Source organism: Seriola dumerili, unplaced genomic scaffold, assembly GCF_002260705.1.
Source record: "Seriola dumerili isolate Sdu_G_001 unplaced genomic scaffold, Sdu_1.0 BDQW01000219.1, whole genome shotgun sequence".
Classification (NCBI taxonomy): Eukaryota; Metazoa; Chordata; class Actinopteri; order Carangiformes; family Carangidae; genus Seriola; species Seriola dumerili.
The window spans coordinates 811,145-833,400 of NW_019174474.1; the positions used below are offsets into that span (position 1 = coordinate 811,145).

Sequence of the window (22,256 nt, forward strand, 5' to 3'; positions counted from 1 at the left end):
GCGTGTTAGGCAGGAGCACCGCTGGGTGGTGGTGTTTGACAAGATGAGCAACATGAGGATACACCCCAGCTCTGAGGGAGAATGGTGCAACAGTCCTGCTACAAATGGTGAGATACTGAAACGCTTTCATTTAGAAACAAACAAAACTGAAAAAACAAACCATCACAAGTTGATGGTGTTCAATTGCATTTATTTTGTTTTGTTTATTCATTTATTTAATGGGGACGATGCAATTTAACATAGTTCCAATACATAGCATGAAACTGATGTGTTGCACAGAGTTTATAGCTATTGCTAATTTTCAACCTTTGTCTCAAGTTGGGCTTTTACATGCACAGGCTAATTAAAATAGTCAGTAGTCATTACTATATAGAGGATTAGGGCCACATGTACTTTTTTTAAATTGTTATTATTTAGAATTCTGACTTTCAAAATACAGGAGAGTAAAATACTATATTGAAATGCATTGGTTGTGATGTGTAGTCTAAGAAGACACAACAACTACAGCAAAAAAACAAACAAACAATCAGCTAAATACAATTAGCTAAAAATAAAATATACAGATATACAGTCTAAAAAGAGACAGCAACAGCAAAACAAACAGACAAATAGTCAAACAAAAACAATCAACATATATCATTCTTAATTAGATACAATGAGATACAACTGGATCAGTCTTAAAGGGCAGATTGGGGCAAAAAATTTGCTGCTGGGCCCCTGTTGAAACTCCACCTCTGTGTGTAATGTCATATTCCATTACATACAGTGCAGCCCATGGCAGTTTCAATAAATGCCCCCAATTACAAATCCTGCATTTCAAATCGGACTTATGTAAAACTACACAAGTAATATGAGCACAATGTACTTCAGGTATCAAAAGGAAAATGAATTGTTTGACAGAATGAATCCTGTTGGTGTTAGGGTTAGTGTTATATAGTGTTATAATATTATCGAAGCTTATTTTAAGAGCTTTGCTTTTGGGTAGTTTAATCTAAATCATCCAATTAATCTGATAGTTATATCTGTGAAATAAGTGTGCTGTATTGAATAGTACAATATATGACTCTGAAATGTAGTGGGGTAGATGTATAAAGTAGCAAAAGGCGACAGTTGCAAGTATCTCATAATTGTACTCAGGTGCAGTATTTGAGTAAATGTGCTTAGTTACATCCCATTATTGACCACGAGTTGTCCTGTGCTGAAATGATACAGGTCTTTTGTGTGTTAATTGGTTTATGGTCATTTGATTAAATACAACATTATTTAGGAATGTGCACCATGTGAGCACAATATCAACTAACAAGATGAGGTAATAACGCAGGACTCATCTTGGTTTACATTGACAACCAATTGACTGCACCTCTGTGGCACTAGTGGCTTAGATGCCTATGGGCAGTTTCCTGCTTTGCTCTTGGTAATCCAGCCTGGCAGGTTGCAATCATCATATCTCCAGTGATGTTCATGCTTACAAATAAGTTGAAGTCGTCTACAGGCTGAGAAAAGTCGATCTAATGTTAAAATGATCAAGTCTTAATCTGCAGCATAACCTGTAACTTTGCACCCATAGATAAATTAAATAAAGCAAAAAAATACGATACTGGGTGTTTTGGTATCCTCGTGGTTAAGACACATACCATATAACCACAACATGCCTGCTTTGTTGCATGTCATACTCCTCTCCCTCCCCACGTTTTCCTGTTTGTACTGTACCTATACTATCAATTTATCCAATAAAAGCAAAAATGCCCCAAAAAATCTTTATACCTTAAAAAAATGACTCCCAGTATGAAATAATTCAATGAAATTCCACTCCTCATGCTCTTTGTAAGACCTACAGTATATTGATCAGTAAATCAATCTAGTCACCAGCTGTTTTAACTCTGATGTATAATGTGTGACGTTGTCATGTGCTTAACTATATGTTATTCACAGTGTGACTCATACATTAACACTAAGACAACGCAACTGACAACTATGAGACACCAGAGTTTAGCCCGTTAAAAAGGCCCCTGTCGGCCCCAGAGATGAGTGAACTGTTCAAGATGCTTCAGGCTGATTGATGGTGGCAGATCTGAACGTGTTATAACATGATGTATGTGAGTCCCAGCGGGTAAACAGCAGATGGATGGTCTCATGCTTGGAAGTACACCTATTATTATACAGGAAGTTGGAGCTTTTTTATTTTTCAAATAACTGCAGTACAGTAGAACCCCCAAACAACCTCTGATAACTAACTGTAACATGTAACGTTTTGATTCAGGTTGCAGTAATGTTTTTGGTGAGATACGTAATTATGTTGTTTGTGAGGATGCAGGTTTTGCCCTGAATTTTAAAGGAAAGTGTAAGCAAAAGTGAGGTGGTTCAGTTGTAATGACATTTTACAGATGTCAACTGACTTGTGACCTTTCAAAGACCCACATCCCCTTCATCGGTATGTCTCCACAAGACTGAAAAAAAGATCTGAAAGAGCCTTTTGCCTGGTAACTGTCTGATAACTGAAATCTGCTTCATTTTTTTTTAACATCAGTTTACGTCACAGCTACTGCAGAAAAAAATAAATTTATATGTTGTTTACGCACTGTTAACAATTCCTTACACGCACACTAACATTGCCTACTATACACATACAGTAATTGATTCTTTACAAACATGGAATCAGAGATAACGTTTGGCCTCAAACCTGTCCACACCCCCAGAGGAGCACATAATGACTCACAAAGACAGACTCAGGCTGTACCGTTAAGATGATGTTGAAATTCTAGGTCATGGTACTGTATCAATACTTAGTCATATATGGAACATATTATACTGTATGTACTTACTGGGTAAATACTGGCTATGTAGACGGAATATTACCCTATAACTTTAATTTTATTTTATAAACTTTAAACACGTTCAGAACCACACAATCCCAATTTTAGAGACTTTTTTATAACCAGCTGGAAATAGTCAACAGCAGCGGTGTGTCCTCTGCGATCAAAGCTGGAGCAATGTTAACATTGGGGAGCGCTGAAATCCAGTCTCATCCCGCTCAGTATGACACAGACTGTTTCTGGTTATTGTCTCTCCCCCACAGGGAGTTCCTAGTGCTCACCACAGAGCCGAAACCGATGGAGGATTTATGAGAACCGTCTTAGCAATGGGGGGTATGAGTTAGCCATTATTTATGACAAACTCAGAGCCAATGCTGGGAAATATCTGAGTTTGTTCGGGCTTTGTTTATGCCCTCCAAAATCTCTGCAAGTCTTCCCAGATATTTCCAACCGTTCATACATTCATTCCTGCCATCAGAATTTACTGCACACGCCAATCAGAAAACACAAACCATCAACTTCTGACGCAACTTAGCTCCCATTACTATAGTAATCAGACAATCTGTGGGTAAAACATCTCCTCTTGCAAACCAATGCACTCATGTGCACACAAACCACAATTTCTGAACTGCTTACTTTCCGTTTCTATTCAGGAAGCTCTTGTTTTGTTCAGCAGCCCTCAGCCGTCTTTTTTCATGCAAATGAGACGTATGAACTCTGCTGTTGCCGTTGCCAAGCCCCACTGCTTTCCAAGCAGGTGGAAAAAAGTGTGTAATTCTAAATGTCATCTGTCTATATCTCCCATGTAGGTTCGCACTCCCTCAGAAGACTGGAGATTAAGACTGATGAGAAGTTGAGAGAAGCATTTTAATGTTTGCTGAAATGACACCAGGCTCACACCACATACTGTTAACCTCAAGGAAAGGTATGTACTCCATCTGAAACTTATCATGACAGGGTCTGAGCTTTACACTTTAAACAAGAAAAAAATAAGTCAATTTTTATTGTTTTTCTAGGGCTTGAAAGGAATCGGTGCGCACAGTACGGACAACAGAGACCCACATCTGAGAAGATCTTTTCAGGGTCAAGGACAAAGAATCCGAAACATCCAAAATCACCCTCCTTTAGGAACTGTCTGAAGTTTTGCTTCCAGGTAAGAACTATTTCCAACATTGGTCTTATTTACTGCTTTAATAACTAACTTATTTATCACATATCTCTATGCAAAGTACAGTTTGCCTTACATCAGAGTGACATTACAGCAGAGCAGGGCAATGTAAATAAAAGTCTTGAACTGAATGAACAGTGTTATCTTTAGAGTCAGAATGGACTTTGGACATTGTGGATTCTGAATAGATTTTGTTAAATTAAATTGTTATTAAATTAAATCATTATATGTTGTTAATATATAACGGTTAATAAATGTTTACGGTATGTAACTGAAGGTGCACGCATGAGTAACAGTGACTAGAACCAGGTTTTTACTGCTGATGAGAACATTGAGCTGCTTTTACTCCCTGGTTGACACCTCCCGGAAAATAAGCAAATTATTTAAAGTACAGCCTCACTGCATATGTTGGGAAAACAAATGCTGGTTGTCTTCACTGGATGTCTGTGTGGGTTTGATTAGGACCGAGCGAGGATGGAGCAGAGAGAACCGCAGAGGGATTCTCATGCTGACTTAACTGAAGGAAGACTCAGGGAACTGGCATCAAAGTGGTTCATAGAGACTCAAGTGCCACTCATCGTCCACAATGGCTTCTTCCCCACTTGGTTCCTGGGCTTCATCACCAGAAAGTAAGCATTCACTGAGGGAACAGTTTGAAATAATAAATTAATTACTTCTTTTAGTTTACTTTTATTGTAAAAAGTAAGGTATCAGATTCTCTGAAGTGCTGCAGTGCCCTATTTTAATTGAGAGCTTCCTGTTTTTTAATGAAGTTGTTTTTTGACTTTATTTGTCATAATGTAGAAAAAAATATGAGAGGAAATGTACATACTGTAGGCTTATTATTTAATTTAAATATACATATATGTATAAGTCTGAGCGTCCATCAAATGCAGTAATGTTATGATGATATATGAGCAGACATTTAGGACACGTGTTTAGTGCTGATACCAAGTGTGAAGGTTTGTTTAGCACAAGAATTTACAGCTAGTTGCAGATGAAATAAACTTTGTCTCTAATGGAAAGTGTCCACTCGGTAAGACACCCACTCTCACCTACTGCCCTTTCGTGTGTGTGTCTCTGGCAGACACACACACGCCTACATAAAGAGCACAAAGGACAGTTACGTCAGAACCCAAGTTTTGGTACTAACAAAACTTCCTTTCATACAGTGTAATTTCCAAGGTGAATCACGCAATCCAACTTTAAAAGTACATCTCGTTTCCTTTAAGTTTGTTCCAGATAAGCTTTTGGGAAATACATGTGAAAAAAAGTGTTGAAGTTTGGGTTTTAAAGCTCTTCTTGTTCTGTCTACAGGGATGCTGAAGAAATACTCAGAGAAAAGGAGCTGGGCTGTTTCCTGATCCGTCTCAGCGATAAGGCCATCGGGTACATACTGTCCTATAAGTGAGTATTGGTTTAGTCTAAACAAGCTGTCGTAGAGTTGTTCACTGATCATACATAGTCTTTAGAATCTTCTACAACTTTGAAATGTGATCAGTATCGTGAAGAGCCCATGATTTGTGTCGTTTATATTTTTAAGACGGCTTCTAAACTATTCATTGGTTGCTTACCATATTAGTGAACATTCACGCTACAGAAGTCACAGAAGGGTGCTTCAGTGGTTCGTTGAGTTTCACACAGAATGAAACATCATACCGTCTTCAGCTTATCTTAACCACAGATCTTATTTCAGTAATTTTAACTAAATTCAAATTTTTATCATTATTTAGCCACAAATCCACGTCTCTTTCTTATTTGTTGAAAAAATGAGCATTCATTTTCTAGATCGCTTCGTAAGATCAGGGTTTTAACAACCTTTTTTTTTTTTTATCCTCCTGCAGAGGTAGGGATCGGTGTCGACACTTTGTGATAAACCAAAGTGAAAAAGGTCAGTTTGTAGTCTGTGGAGACAGTGAGGGACATGACACAATACCCGATCTGATAGAATACTACAAGACAAGTCCCATTGAGCCGTTTGGGGAGTACCTGACATCTTCGTGTTTTGAGGTGAGACGAAAACTCCTTTTTAAGTCACTTTCTGTATAAGTAATCGAGTGATCAAGAAATGGAGGTCTGACTTGTATTCTGCTTTTGCGATTCATGCAGATAATGAACGAAGAGCTGTATGATACCATCCAGATCAGCCCTAAAGAAAAACCCGTGCCCACTGTCAGAGCTGCTAAGAACGTGCGAAAACAACAGACGAACTTGGGCTCAGAGCAGCCGCGGACACGACCACCAAAGAGCAACAGGACACTAGAGGTGAGTACAGTTCATACATTTCAGACAGTTGATCTAAGTAATGTTTTAAACTGATTCTGATTTTTTGAATTAGTTTCCAAGCATGCTTTAACAGTATGGCTCTTTTTGTCAAACAGGAAGTGCCACCTTTGCCTCACAGGAGCAGGCACTTTGACAGTGGCCCCCTGCATGACCAGGACAGGGTTTTGTATGCTCAGCTGAGGAAGCAATCACCCAGGGAGATCCCAAGATCCCAACACATCCTCCCGTCCCATTTACCTGGAGATAATCCAGGGAGGGCTGAGAGGTCCACTACGCAGGATCAGAACATCATTTGGTGTAGTCCTCCATCAGGACCAGACTCTGTTTACTCTGAGCTCAGCCTGATGGACAGCAACAACAGAAGGTCTCTACCGGCGCCAGACAACAGCTCTGATGGAGAGTACTATTACAGGCTGAGTGTACTCCCCCCACACACACCACCAAGACTTTCCCCCAAGCCCATCAGACAAGCCACAAACTGTGTCCCCCGGTCTGAGAAGACAGATTCGTACAATGCACCGGCCAGTCTAGACAACATGAGTCACAGTGGTGTCTATCACCTGGCTGGTAGGCCCGGCAGCCCACACACTGCATCGTCTGAGACTGGCTCACTGGCTTCAGAGGAGAGTATTAATTCAGTGTACGCCAAGGTCCCCAATGAAGCCCTCTTTAGCCGCTTCTCTCAAGACAATACATATGAGCTGATTCCTGGGCACGAGGACGCAGCTCATCCGAAACCCAACAGCAACACTTATGAGCCTCTGGAGGATGTCAGACCCAAGTCATTAAAGGTTAGTAATGTATTCAAAATCCCCTCATCCTCCAAAAAGCTGTACTTAATTCTCATCATATTTATTTAACAATTAATTTATTTACCTCCTGCAGAATGACAAATGGAAATGGCTCTTCCCTGAGGTCAAGAGGAAATGGTGAAGACGTTAAAGTACCAGCTACTGAAGGAAATGTTTACTAGTTTTAATCTGACACTACTGTGTACTACTAATATACACTCTGTGACGACCTCTGTGAAATACTCAACATAGACTAACATGGTCATATTCAAATGTCGTCTTCTGTATTTTTTGCTTTTTAATGTATTTATTTAAAAATGATGATATATTTAAATTTTTATTTTCCACGTGTAAGCCAATTTGCTAAATAAAACACAAACTGTATACTTAAATTTCACAAAATAATTTATGTCATTAAACACAAATCCATAAATGAGAGACTCTAAACTAACTTTTTCTTTTTTTTTTGAGAGAGAGAGACTAAAAATATGCAGCCTGTGTGTTCATGTTCAACAGAAACTGCGTGGTTATATGAAGATGGCAGAGGCTGCCGGTCAGATGTAAAGAGGCGTTCAGGCAGATAGCATCTACAGTTTGATCATCGCCTGCTAATGAACCTCATCTCATTAGTATTCTAGCTGCTGACACGGGGTTGCGTGCAATGGGATGTAGGAATGATTATTTCAGTCCAACTTGAAAGAAAAAGGGTGATGAGTTCAGCAAAGCCCCAAATGTGGGTAAGTTTCAGATGCTGCAATGAAACTTAGTGACTGTAAAGAGGAAAATATATGCTGGTCATATGCAGTATGTGAAGTGCAGTGCATGGCAGTTTATGTTGAGGGAAACTATACTCGTCAGCAGAGACAAACCTGAGTGTATTCAACGTGCTGTGAGAACGTATACTTTGCTATAGTAAAATACTGTAGATGCTACGTCATAAAAGAGATGTTTTTTTTTTTTTATCGACCAGTGCTGGTACAAACACCTATTGATTTTCACACAGTTTTTGTGTAAAATTAGACATATTGCAGTTGACAAGGCAATAGATTACATTGCCGCAAAAATACGTTTCTTCTTGATAAAAGATAAATGGGGATAAAAAATGTGGAGCTGTTCTGTAGTGGCTGCACAAGTTTTTATGTTTCAACAACACTTGCCTTGCATCACATGTTTTTGACACTTCCTTTAAAAAAAAACATCCTAGTAATGCATGATCGGGCCATATTGCTACAGCGAAATACATCCTGATCTATAAAAATGTTTTTACTATGGTTGCTTGCATCAGCGCTACACTTCACTGACAGGAAACTTTATTTGCATACAGATTTCAAATGTCTGTGTACAACAGCAATGGGGAAGTGAGTCAAAGATGTTGAAATGTCACTTATCTTCTATCATTTGCTGCTCTTTTACCTTCCAATTATAGTTTTAGTGGGCTCACTAAAACTACTGTGAAGCTCATACTTCAATGGCCTGTCTGTGTACTTGAATGCTTCTTATGGTGGCTTACATAGTTATTTTTATAAGCATTTAAATACAAGTACAGCTACAGCACTGTTTTATGTACAACATGAGTGACAGAAATAAGGAAATAAATATAATATATATACAGTATATATATATTATATATATATATATATATGTATATAGACATTTTTGACACTTTCTTTCACAACTGAGATCCAGATGATAGTGTTATTGGTTACTTCTTATAAGAGATAAACACAATGTCATAACTGCCTGATTGTTTATCAGTGGGTTCTTACACGTGTGCAAAATAAGAGAAACGCTGGTAAACAAAATGTAAAAATCATATTTTGATTTTATTATATTGTATGTGGAAGTGAGAATTAACCATTAACCATTAAATGTTATTTAAATTTAGCATTTATGACCAATATGAGCAATTTATAAGCAATATACAACAACACTTAATGGATTGTTTATAACATACAATGATGATGGTGCAATGAGTTTTATACAGATATAGGGACATTTGTATCAATGTATTTGTCAACAACTATGAATTATTCATAATTAAGTTAATGATGAACCGATAACACAGTAAAAAGAAATTTTACAACATGTTATAAAAAGTTACCAACTGCCTCTGGTTTTAAACTGTTTATAAATGTGTTCAGAACTCATGAAGACATGTTGCACCTTGACTGCTCTTCTTCATCCTGGAAATAGTATCACATTTTAACTCAAAGGTCACTTGCTGGATTTCTAATAGGACTTTGAGTTATGTCATGGCCTTCATCAGTGGGTGGCGTTTGCTCACTCATCGTGGAAAAGGTATTTACAAATGAATAAATACGTCTTGAAAAAGCAAAGGGGTTTTATCTCGGTTTAGGCTTACAACTAGTGTGTCATAGTGTATTAAGACATTTATTAATTGTTTATATAATGCCTACACATGCTAAATTAAAGAGGAATACCATAAGAAAAGGTATATCTAGAGAAAATGTGATAGAGAATCTCTATCTGCCATCAAGCTCGTTGTACATCCTCCACTGTTGTCATACTGTGAAAGCTAGAGGCACCATCTTAAATCAGCTCAAATGAAAACAGACGAGGTCCCGTGAAGAGAGATCAGCGTGAGTTTCACACACAGTTTGTTTCCTCTCAGCCTCAGAAACAGTTGCTTACAGTGATGGCTGCTTTTACAGCCCCAGTATCACAGTGTGCCAGAAGCCTCTCTGCTGGAATCATAATTAACAGATGTTCTCAGCGAGACCGGTAATTAATGAAGCCACACAACCAGAGCTGTATTGCCCTGAATATTTGATACTGTCCTCATAAAGGGCAACTGGAGATAATGGAATGAATTAACTGGCTGCCCTGCAGACCGCACAATGTTTAACTGACTTTCACCATCCTCCTCCCTTTCAGGCGACACTCGATATCAACTTCTCTTCATTTACCACATTGGGGACTTTCTATAAGAACACTCATGCCATTCACCAATGTAGCTCTATTGCGCACACTCATTGGTGCAACCTGCGCTGAAAATATTGACCGCACAAAATCAACAAAGTACACTGTACTCCATATGTTCCTGATGCAAATTTGCACCAGAGCCTGGAAACCAGAACCCATCAATCATCAACCAGCGTGACCGAGGCCATTTCCTCCAGCTTTCCATTGAGATTAACTGTGTGTGCAGGATCTAATCATGCTCGTGCTGAGGCAGCTCACTCCTAATGATCACATCCTGCTTAACAAGTTATTACAGCTCATATGATGGGCTCTACAGAGGCACGGTCATTCATTTCCTGATCTTTACTGTGCACACTCCTTGATCATCATGGCTGGGTGGGTTGAGGTGAACTGGTTATAAGGACGGGATATTGCTGAGCGCATTAAAGCTGAAGGTAAGGTGGGAGCTCACGATTCTTTCGTGCTTTTTCAGTGACTACAATGAACCACACAAATGCATTCACACAAAGCAATTCACTCAAAACACACAGAAACAAAAACAAACATTTATTTAAGACAAATACCTAAAGTCACATTAAATACAGTAAAATATATATCCAAAAGATGGCTGTAACTAACATCTCATGATAATGGCTGAGGCAGATGAAAGCTACCAAAATGAATTCAGATGACAGAGCCCTTCATTTAACCGGAAAACAGTACGATATGATTGTCATCATGTTCAAGTTTCACAAGCGAAAAACACAACCTAAAATGACTAAAAAGCAATACACTGCATGTACAAATATTGCATAGCTTACACAGAATACCTGTATGCCCTTAACACTAATGCTGTGCTTTCATTCACTTCAAGCTTTGTCCTTAAGCTTATACAGTATCTAGTGTGTCATTGTAGGAAGACGTGCAATACACTGTAGGTAGATAAGCATTTTATGCATTCTTGAATGTGCTCAATAAGAGGCAGCCCAGAGTCTGGCTCATTTTAGACTCGTTTCATTTCCCATTTTTCAAACATAAAATGTGGAAGAATGACCTTTTCTCCCAACAAGAGACCAATCCAGGTCAAGCCCTTTGAGGAAAAAACATTTTCATCCACAGTATGGAAATTCAGGGTACTGGGAATTCAGGTTTACCCAGTATTCTGCTTTCTAACTAAGCAGACTTCGCTGAGGCCGCAGAGCACTGATGTGTGGTTTTTTTCTGACGATGGGAGTGGAAGACAGGCACTGTGCTGTGGCCAGGACGTGGTTCAGGCGGAGTCCTGAGGTTCATCACGCCGTCCACCTTGGAAACCTTCCACGGAGCCCTCTCAGATTCGTATATGGAAGGTACTGGAGTAACAGAAGAATATGAGGGACCAGCATTGTAAATTTACCGACTTCAGGAACAGGAATCAGGAACAGCAGTGAGGCCATTTACATATAATTGAATGGGTGGCCCGGGGTTAAAGTGATGTTGCTAGGGTGACAGTTAAATGATGGAAATGATAATCAGCTATCTGGGGAATGAAACCTGTAAGTAGGCAGGGACAGCGTGAAGGGTAATGAGGTGATTTTAAAATGCCACTGCATAGAATGAGGTGTAAACAATATATTTACACATGCTTTTATGTATACACAGTCTTAAAATTGTATTTAAAATACATTTAATTACCTTAAAAAGTCAGGAGCCCTAGATATCATATTTTCAAAATCAGCAAAGGAGAGTTTGTTGTCTCCATCCAAATCCGCCTCCTCGATGGTCTTCTCACACACCAGATCCACCTCCTCAGGAGTCAGCTCCTCTTTCGTCAGCCTATTCAGAGTCTTTTCCAGGTCCTCTTTGCACAGGTAATTATCCACATTGAAATCTGTGGGTAACAGGAGTTACAGCAAATAACTGCTAATCTGGGCACTCTGAAAAATTTAAATGTATCTTTTAGAAATTCAGCATTACCATATATTTTGAAGGCATATATGGCCTTGAGTTCTCTAGGAGCCGTTTCACTGAGGACTGAGAACATGTCCACAAATTCATTGAAGCTGAGATTCCCCATCCCATCCTCTGAGAAAGACTCTACGATCCTGTTGCGAAATGGGTTTTCCTACGGTTGAAGGGGATCACAACATTTAAATACATCAGTGCATATTAATGTAAATGTAAGATTTACTGCAATGAGGAACCCCTTTCAATATAGAGCTTGTAGTTTGGATAAGAAAAGAAACCAAATCAGAAGTTTCATAACCATGGGGTTTTATATGCTGCTGCTGAGTTTCACATACAGTACATGCGTGGCAGTGGTTTAAACTGTTAGGTTTATTCTGCTGATCACAGGGTTCATCTTAAAAAGGCTGACTCTTTCTTTTTGCTGGTATGGCTAAGCCAATATTTTCTCCTCTGTTGCTCAACCATAAGTTGCCACTAGGAGTTTTATATCCCAGGTAATTAGCTGATTTGATGCAAGTTGTAATAAATTAACACTGAAGTGGAGGCCATCAAAAGTGACTTAGAATCTCACTTATTCTATACCTGTAAGCGACGTAAGTAAAACTGTGGTCCTGAGCGCAGTTAGCATGTTTGAGCTGAATACAAGCTGAGCTGCAGCCATTTATATAAACAGCCATCTAAACCAATGCCATTTTTAACTGGATATCACGTCAGTGGAGCCTGAATCAGTCCAGTCAACTCAACACAGCTCATTAAAACTGAATCCCCAGCAAGATAGGAATGTATTTATGGTTATGAAGCTGTAGAGGACTTTAGATGACTGTGTATTGCCCAGGCCTCATCAATCCTGCCTTGACTGCCTCCATCTTCCTCCTGCCATCCTTACAGCTCTGCAATCACACGACAGTTTTACAGGCAAGGGCCAATTATACCCAGAGGAATGACACATTATGAGCCTCTTGGTAAATAAGGATGTGACGTGATGTTACGCAACATGCCATTTCAGAAATTTCTGGTTGTTCTTTTCAAACGGCAGGTGCTTAAAAACAGGAGGGAATGCATCTGTCAGGATAGAGAGGCAGAGCATTTCATGGCACATTAACTTTCATAAGCTGTGTCATACAATCAGATCTGTGATGATGATGGTTAAAAATCAATTCTGTCCTCTGGACGAGAGTGTGTATTGATTAGGTGTCGGCCCACATGAGAAGTGGGTGCCATGTTTGTGTGCAATCCAAAAAAAGGAAACACAATACTGCTGGTGAAAAACAAAGAATAGGTAAAAAGTGTCTGATTATTTGGATATTGTTATGACACGGGACTAATACTATATTGAGGTGCTCTGAAGAAGGATTGTTTTTACCTTTAACTCTGGCATGTTGACTATCAAGGCTAAAGGCAGTTTGCAATCAGGATCATTGGTGTAGTCCATTGGTACAAGATGTGGAGCCAACTCATGGTATCTGCCATGCAACCTGGAATAAAAAATAAAGAGCACTTACTGTACTGCAGTTTAGAAATTACATTGATTTCTACTCAACATGTAGCTGTAAACCCCTGAGACACAGGCAAATCTGAAGCACGACTAATGTAATATGATGTAATAATCTATTGATTTATGAATAGCACATATACAGTGTAACAATTAGGGAATATGGTTTTATTGGAAAAAATAAATAAGCAAACCACTACATATTTCCCCTACCGTAAAACACAGAGCACTAGAAAGGTTAAGACGATTGTGAATTTTCCAACATACTGGACCGGAACAATCAAATCATTCTTGAAAAACAATTATTCAACTTTTTGACCTTTCTCACTCATGGCCCTCTCTTTTCTTGGGCTGTAAAATCATTTAATTTTATGCAATTTATTATTGAGAATAATGTCAAAAGAAATATAAGGAGGCTGTATGAATGATAAAAAATATTTACAGCCCCCATTTCACACTGTCCCTTAACTGATCCTGTCACATTTGATGCCAGAACAGAGCCACTCATTAGCAAGGACACTGGTCTTAAACGACAAACTTACTTTTTGATGTACCACAATCCTTGAAAGTGTTTGGGACGCACAACTTCTCTGACCTCATTGGCTCTGAAATCTCTTTGAATTTTAATTGCAATAGCAAATCATAAAATAAAAAAACGTTGCAACCGTTGCAATTCTAATGATATACAGTTGGCCTATTAACATTTCATTTTCAAATATTTTGCACAATGAAGATACAAAAACACTGAAATATAATGTTCTAGTGTTAATGCTGGATATGACATAGGCCTAAGGCTTTAAGTCAGTGATAACCTGCTTCTTTGATGTTACATAACTGTGCTGTAACAGCTGCAGCTGGGGGCAGAAACAAGAGCATTTTATGAAGGTCATAAAGTGTAGGACCCTATTTCGCCCTCTGCTGATTGTCAATTTGGTTTCCAATCCACTGCCAGCCTCGGAATCAAAGTCAATTCAATATCAAAGAGGATGAACATGTGCAGGGAAAATCTGTTGATGAGTGGAAAGGGAGAGAAAAAAAAACAAACCTGTCTTAGATAAAAAAAATAAAAAAAAATTGTAGGTTCAAACAGGCATGTTGTGTAATCTGTTGAATTTTAATCCTTCATTAATTCTTGATAGCTCGGGTAATTTTAGAAGATAGCAACAGATGCACCAACAGACACAAATTCCTCATTGTTAGAAAATTGTCTCAAAAACAATCTTTACTGCACAAACATGAGAGCAAATCAACAAACAAATTCCAAATTCCTGCCTGGAATCACATAACCCTTATCTAATGTTACACTGCAACATTCTTCAGTATCTGTAGTTAATTTCTTTAAGTTGCTATTTATCCTCCAACATCTAGAACCACTGACAAAAGACACCGAAACATGAACATCACTGGTCAATTCCATTAAAAAGAAGAGCGAGCGATTTGTTTAATTTATGCCTGTCAATGAAGGGGGTGACAGACAGGAAGAGAGAAATGATGCCACCCGGTGAGCCATGATACCTAGCGCAATCACTAAGAGTATATATTACATTTATGTTTATTTCATTTTTTAAAGTGTCGAGGCTGCACATGTCGAAAGAGGTAGAAACGTGACACTATATTGGGTGGTACTGAAAACAACACCACAGTCAAAAGGTCAACATGACTTTCAAAGGTTTAGGTAACATAGTGACACTGCTGCTCAACAGAACTTTGCAGATCGTCACTGACATATAACTGACAGATTTTTCCTTGTTGTGGATAATAACAGTCCTTATGAACAATAAATGCCCATGAGTGCCACTCATAAATGTCATTATATTATACATTGTAATTACAGTAATTGCGTCTGCATTGGCTGTTATGTTATGCTGCCTTTTTGTATCTGCTGAGATGTTCAGTTGAAGAAGATCATTAATGTACAGGATAAGAGAAATATTTAGGATGTCAGTTTGTACAAAGACATTTAGCAGCCACGAAATGATAAATGGCAGTGTCCTAATTCTATTAAAAAATGACCACGTTCATTCATTTTGCTTTGCACTTATTGCTTCATACGCATCGATTTGTATCAGTTTTGCCGGAAATATTTACAATATTGACCGATTCTTTATTGAATGTTTGCATGTTATAACCTATAAATATATTACTAAAAATTGTATGTGCATAGATTAAAATACATGTATGATTCATAACAATTATATTGTGCATGTAAGCCAAAATGCAGTATTTCCTTTATAGCAGCAGCACATATACCATTTGACCCATTTTAAATTCAGTGTTGTGAATCAGTTTAATCAGAGGCAAACATTTTTTGTACCTTTCCTTTTCCGAACAGTGCCCAAATACCGGCAGCTGCCAACAAAATCAGCTTCAGCATTAGGTTTCCCCAAGTGGGAAGGAGTCTGAGGACTGGACATGGTTCACACATGCAGACAGGAGCCAAATGCAGTCTGAAGTGTTAATGTTTTTTTTATATAGGCCCTTGTAATGCAAGTATGGGTTGTGAATGAACACACAGTATTACATGCCAAATCAGTGGTCACTTAAAGTACATTTTAACTACATGGCACAGGACAAGGAGGAAAACAGGGAGATAAAAGGCAGCCTTGGTATATTTTGATGATGGTTATTATGTCTACTATCATTCTGTGTATGATTTTATGATTACACTTACTGTACCACCACACCACTACTGTGGTGAAGTGTGTAGCTGATCTACAGTACATCTGTGAGCATCAGAATCAAGAGGTACACATCATAGGACTTACCGCAGAATTTCTTTGCGGGTGAAAAATGTACAGTCCTGCAATGAGAGAAAAACAGCTTGTCAAAACACAAGTATGATACAAGTTTGGAAAAGGACTGTACTGTATGACACATTTCTGAAGGTACAGTGATTATTTACATCTTCTATAAAAGACCTGAACTCACTCTCAGTGACACATCTGTGAGTCACATAAAATAACATTACGGTTCCTCTGAAGTCATGTGAACAACCCTTACTGTAAAGAGCAAGTCGAGGCGTCTGGTTTCTCTTAAATGAAGATGATGTGTGAGTATTGTCACCTGCCACTTGCATTAGGAGCGATGAGGCAGGGGAACATGATCTGCTGTTGTCTGACATGCATGTGTTGGCACACGAATTATCCAAAAGCCCTACTGGGAGCGACTCAGTTTACATTTTACCTTGTATCCGCTCTGCCTGAGCTGTGCTCCTGAGTGTGAGGAGCAGAGCGCAGCCAGCTGAGCTCCAACTACTGAAGATATCTGGGTTAATTAGAATTGTGTGTGTATTTAAAGCAATATCTGACTACACTACTAGTCTCCATCATACAACATAACACAGAAAGTAATATGCTTTTTGTACAGTTAAACTACTTGAGCACTGAATCTTGGGGTACAACAACACTCAGGTGTTATATCGTAAATATTTGATCCTAAAACAGTAAGATGTATTGATACTCAATAATAACTAAGGCAGAAAGCGAAATCAACAGTTTTCTAAGAACAAGTTTTAAAGAGTAGCAGGAGTAACCAGAGAGGCTCTTGAGAACTAAACTGTCTCCTGAGAGTAGAATTTCACAGCATATCACACTGGCTTGGCATCAATAATTAAATCCACACCTAATAACCTTAAACCTGTGCACATGAATATGCGTTTCTTCACAGGAAAACCTGGATTATTGTAACAGGGAACAGAAGGTCAGCTCTTCTCAGATTATAGCTCAGTGAGCACCTCCAGTGTGCAGTGAGATCAAAACCATCTGCTATTCTCACTTATCAAGACTGTCAACATTTAAACAGTGGAGTCATAACTGATGGCACTCTAGCTGGTAACTGATTATTGCCTATCATTAATTAATGGGGCCAATCTGTATTAATGATCAATACTGACACTCACACAAAATGTTCAGTATGTTTTGCTTTTTCAATTAAATCCAAGACACATGGGGGGGGGGGGGTTCCACTAACAGGAGTGACTAGGTCAGTATCAGAAAAAAGTCATAGGGTGATTTACAATACTTATTATTATCATAGTTATGGAATAGTTATAATGGAAAAATGCATGCACTTAAGTTTAATGCTTTATATTCTTAAATCTTTACATAGGCCTATATTTTTTTATTAACTGAACTACATTCAGGTAGATCATCATCATTTAGATGCCAAGAAATTTTAAGCTTTCCCATGATTTTTCTGAACCTGGTGTTGGACATACAGTATATGATGCAGGTTTAGTCAGGGGCATGCAAGCTTACCTGGTAGGCATCAAGTTGCTCGTCGGTAAATATTGTTTGCTTATTACCCATCTTATTCAAGTAATCTGCTGCTTGTACACATTCACAACACTGAACGTCCGAAGCCTTTTCTCAATGAAAGGCATTTAGGGGGTCCGCGGAGTCAAAGTCTCCGCACAGGAGCAAGATGAGTGGAGGACGTTTCAAACTCTTAAAAAAGGTGATTGGTTTCCTTCCAGGAGGTGTCCGCCATGACTGCAAATAGAGGATGATTTTTTTTTTTTTAAAAAGAGAGAGAAAAAGAAAAAGTAAAAGACTCGTGTCCAGTTGTGTCAGAGCCAATGGAGGCTGACTGCGGAGTCCAAGGAGTGCAAACTGATCTGCTTCTGCCTCAGCCCTCAGCTGCTGTCCCGGAGTCAAGACAAACCAATAGGACCTGAGGTAAATAAATAAATAAGAACAAGAACCTGCTGGTAAGGGAGACGCTGTCCATATATACTTTTGGTGAAGAAAAGGTGTAATGGGCAGTGGTTGAAATGTAATAAGAACATTTGATATTATTATTATTATTATTATTATTATTATTGTTGTTATTGTTATTATCATTATTATTATTAGTCTATTATTATTATTATCATTATTGTTGTTGTTATTATTAGCCTATTATTATTGTTGCATTACCATATAAACTGAATTTGAATGTTGGATCATTTCACCTATAATGCATCATATTTCATAAACTGATCATATGTTTTGTTTTTCATCTTTTTATCTGTAAAGTATGGTAACTTAAGCTATCATAAAATATAGTGGAATATTTCCATATGAAATGTAGTGAAGTTACTTTCCACCGCTGGTAATAGACAGGTTCATAAAAAGATGTCTGACCCTTTTGTTTTAATCAATATGTATCATCACTACTTAATTTCACTGTTATCTAGTGTTGACTACCGAAGACTACCACAGAGGGATAGTTTACAATAATAAGACTTTTAATTGAAACATGAAACGTAGAACCTGTTGCTCAGGAAGCAAGATCTAACAAATACTGGAACTTTTTTTGCAGACACATCACCCAGCGCCCTCCAACACAGTCGGTGCACCGCCTCCCTCTTTGCTTATCCTGAGCTGGACTGCGGAGACTGAGGTCCGTCTCATCCACATCCACCTGCGTGCTACTGCAGCACAGCAGTACAGTGAGCGTGTCCCAACTGTACCCCAGGACAGATGCCAATTTCACGTTCCCCATCAATTACCACTGCCTTGCCTTTCCACTGTATTGGTTAAAAAATCATCGCTTTTTATTGCGATAGGTAGCTTTCCAAGTAGCAAAGTTGCCCACGATGGACTCTAAGCGAGATAAAGACCAAGGTAAGTTGTGATGGCTTGTTGCTACGTCGCTATGCTAGCCACTAGCGGCTTATGCTAGCTAGCTGTGGCTTATGCTAAGGTGTAGCTAACAACGTATCGTTTGTTACATAACATTTTTACGTGTGTCATCATCAGAGAGAGAGAGAGAAAAAAAGAACAATTACCATTTCATTAAATAACCCACCCACTCTTCATCCGGCCGAATCATTCTCGTGAAATCACGCATTCATCGCCTCACGACGGTCATAGCTAAGATACAGGTCGTTATCAACCACAATAGCTAACAACATTTACTAACATGGTGGCAGACTGCCAAGCTAAACCAAACATCATCACCTATATTTCTGCAGGTGTTAACATATGTGTTCAGATATGCGTTTGGTGGCCATACTTTTCCCACCCACGACCGCTTCCCCCATTTTGCAGTGCTGTTATGGATACCAGTCGGCCAGTTCTTACATAATTTACATATAAAGTGAACCAAATAAAACCAGTGTGGATGTAAATCAGAAAATGTTACAGCATGAAATGGGAAGAACTAAACGCCGGACAACCTGATGAGTCCTTTCTTTCAGGGATGCAGTTCTCTTCAGGGAATCAGGGTTTCATTTGAGCAGGCTCATGAAGGAGTATTCGTGTGTAGTCAGAGTTTGGGAGTGATTCTGCCTTAGGAAATTAAACCAAATATAACTCCCTCAGTTGTTATTCGTGCATGCAACTGGCACGCCAGTACCATCACAAACATTGCACAGAGCCGCACATCAGCCTGTTTTGTGACCCTTTCCCCCAGGAGCTGGCAGAGGAGAAGCTCAGTGTGCTGCCTGATATGAAATTCATGGGCTGCTTGAATTGGTGTTTACTATTTAGAGATGATTGCATGGGCAAACAGAAGAGAGACAGTGCTTCTGGCATTCTCCTTTTGCAGTGCTGACTCACAAATAAGACGGGAATAGTGAACGTGCTTTGTTATGCTGCAGTCGTGTTGCTCTGATTCTTTCAGATGCAGAATTTGAGAAGATAACTGCTGTGCTGCTCAAGTCACGTACAGGAGAATTCGATTTGGAGTCGATACTGTTTCTCAAATTGAGAGGTCTTGGTAAGATGAAATTACTATTTCAGTATTTAAGTCTTCAAAAATGCATTATAGTTTCTTATAAATTTTATATTGTATGTGTTTTAGGAATACATGACCTTGGATGCATTGGGGAGTGTATAAATTTGGAGAGACTGGATCTCTCTGGAAATAACGTCACAAATTTGGCTCCTCTTGCATCTCTCCGGCTTCTTTCTGTACTCAATTTGTCTGCCAACAGGATTTCCAATTTAGGTAAGATTGCAGGAGCAGTATAGTCTTAATTTTCATGCTGTATATCCACTTATCAAGAAAGAGTATCATGAATAGATTTTTTTAATTTTTTAATTTTTTAATTTAATGTTATTGCTTTTGTATTTTCAGAACCACTGCGCAGTTGTGACTGTTTACAGAACTTGAACGTGGCTGGTAATATCATATCCAGGTATCACTATATAACCATTGACCAAATATGTCACTAATTACAATGTTGATAACATACTATACAAACAAATATGTTACTGATGTTAAACATAAAACAATTTTTTTTACTAGTAATTACATTTGTAAGAGCAATATTCTGAATTGGTTGTGTAAAATTCTCTCTTGTCTGTTTTGTTTCTCTCAAGTATTGAGAGCCTTCACTGCCTTCAGCCTTTGAGAAAGCTAGAAAATATACGTTTTAAAGACAACACTTACAATTACAGTAATCCAGGTAATTTTCACTGACTTAATTTTAAAACAATCCAGTTGATGGAAAATCTTGATGAGTAAATTCACAATGGTTTTCTCTCTGTCAGTGTGCAGGAACACTTCATATAGAACCATAGTTCTGGAGATGTTCCCAACCATTAAGGTGCTGGATGGTGAGATATTTTTTTATTTATTCTTTTGCACATTAACAATCACACTGATGTGAATGTTTCCCAAGCTCTTTGTTTCTGTTGAAATTGTAGGTGAAAGAGTTGTTGGACGTGGGAGCGACCTGTACCAGTTATGCAAAGACATTGATGATACCATCAAAGGTACATCAGATTAAGATGTTGGTTGTGGTATTTATCATTCATAATGTTTTCCACTGGCATTTACAGAATGATTTACAAAATGTTAGTAAACATTAAATCAATATAGCAATATAGCATGTTTTTCTGTCTTTGAATGTTTAGCTGGTTTATACAAGAATGGACAGCTTATTGAACATCCTGATTGCAAGCCATGGGTGGAAGATAGTTACTGGGAGATAAAGAGATCAAACAATGCCATTATCGAGGAAGCCTACAAACAGTTTAATGGTAAGACATTCTCTGTAGAGCTGTGTTTTAAAAGAATTGTGTTGCATGTAACCAGTTGTGACTGTTGTGCCTTGTTTATAGTATTCTATGTAATTGTCCTATTGTCCTTGTCCTATATTTGACTTTCTACAGATGTTCTTCATGAATGCAGACTCCTCAACAACAGAGCCACTCATGTAATTTCACAAACTGAAAGATCGATGAGTCTGAAGAAGCAGCCAAAGCAGTATGCCATCTGAGTTGAGCTGATTTGGACACATTTGTGTGCAACATTTAACAACTTTTTGTTGTGTGATATACTATGGCTAATGTACTGTAGTTCTTTTCAAATTACTAAGCTATATCCAAATGCTTGATAAGTATCATTGCCAGACACACATGCTCTGTGTTGCAGTGTGAGGCATTTGTTGAAATTTTATCGCATCCTATGCATTGGGTATCTGACGATACATGTAAGTGGTTTGAAAGCCTTTATCCATACTGACACCCCTCAGTTTGGTTCAAAGATGTCTTTACTTGCACAGTGTGCATTTTGTACCATGTAGTAGCCTGCATTTATGCTGAGAGCTATGCTGCTTCAGAATTTCTATAGGTTTTCAGTAATTAAAAGCTCTTTTCCATTTTGCATTGCTGGATAATTGTGGGAGTTAATGTGTCCCATGCTGTATGCTTTCTTGGTATGTTGAACTTTTGCAAAATGTGATTGAATGATTGTTTCAGCTGTTTCTACTTGTTTTATACCATAAAATTTATTATGTGTACGACCAACTTGTTGAAAATACAGTGCTTATAAAGGTGTAAAGTTGTACTGCAAATCTTTGATTTTTACTCATAATTACAGTTTATTAATATTGATGCATACATACT

The 22,256-nt window shown here is 38.4% G+C and overlaps 3 protein-coding genes across 4 annotated transcripts; 2 read left to right on the forward strand and 1 right to left on the reverse strand.

The window, feature by feature from the left end:
* Positions 1-55: 55 nt before the first annotated feature.
* LOC111228665 (SH2 domain-containing protein 7-like) lies at positions 56-7,482 on the forward strand. Of its 2 annotated transcripts, XM_022754663.1 has the most exons (9): positions 56-107; positions 3,623-3,738; positions 3,830-3,966; positions 4,444-4,610; positions 5,299-5,388; positions 5,826-5,991; positions 6,091-6,246; positions 6,363-7,058; positions 7,153-7,482. In XM_022754663.1, the coding sequence occupies exons 2-9, from the start codon at positions 3,684-3,686 to the stop codon at positions 7,198-7,200; spliced, it is 1,515 nt and encodes a 504-aa protein (XP_022610384.1). In that variant the 5' UTR covers positions 56-107; positions 3,623-3,683; the 3' UTR covers positions 7,201-7,482. The 2 variants fall into 2 exon arrangements, with proteins under 2 accessions (XP_022610384.1, XP_022610383.1); XM_022754662.1 differs by lacking the exon at positions 56-107 and having other exon boundaries at positions 3,516-3,738.
* A 3,408-nt stretch (positions 7,483-10,890) lies between these two features.
* LOC111228436 (calcium and integrin-binding family member 2-like) lies at positions 10,891-18,076 on the reverse strand. The gene is made up of 6 exons (XM_022754310.1): positions 17,676-18,076; positions 16,185-16,219; positions 13,291-13,402; positions 11,937-12,084; positions 11,655-11,850; positions 10,891-11,332 (listed from the first exon to the last, which is right to left on the reverse strand). Exons 1-6 carry the CDS (start codon positions 17,724-17,726, stop codon positions 11,311-11,313), a joined length of 564 nt encoding a protein of 187 aa, XP_022610031.1. The 5' UTR covers positions 17,727-18,076; the 3' UTR covers positions 10,891-11,310.
* A 746-nt stretch (positions 18,077-18,822) lies between these two features.
* Positions 18,823-22,167, forward strand: lrrc61 (leucine rich repeat containing 61). Its single transcript, XM_022754314.1, has 9 exons — positions 18,823-19,025; positions 20,026-20,121; positions 20,206-20,352; positions 20,482-20,542; positions 20,727-20,812; positions 20,898-20,963; positions 21,054-21,122; positions 21,264-21,389; positions 21,522-22,167. Exons 1-9 carry the CDS (start codon positions 18,998-19,000, stop codon positions 21,626-21,628), a joined length of 786 nt encoding a protein of 261 aa, XP_022610035.1. The 5' UTR covers positions 18,823-18,997; the 3' UTR covers positions 21,629-22,167.
* Positions 22,168-22,256: the final 89 nt, after the last annotated feature.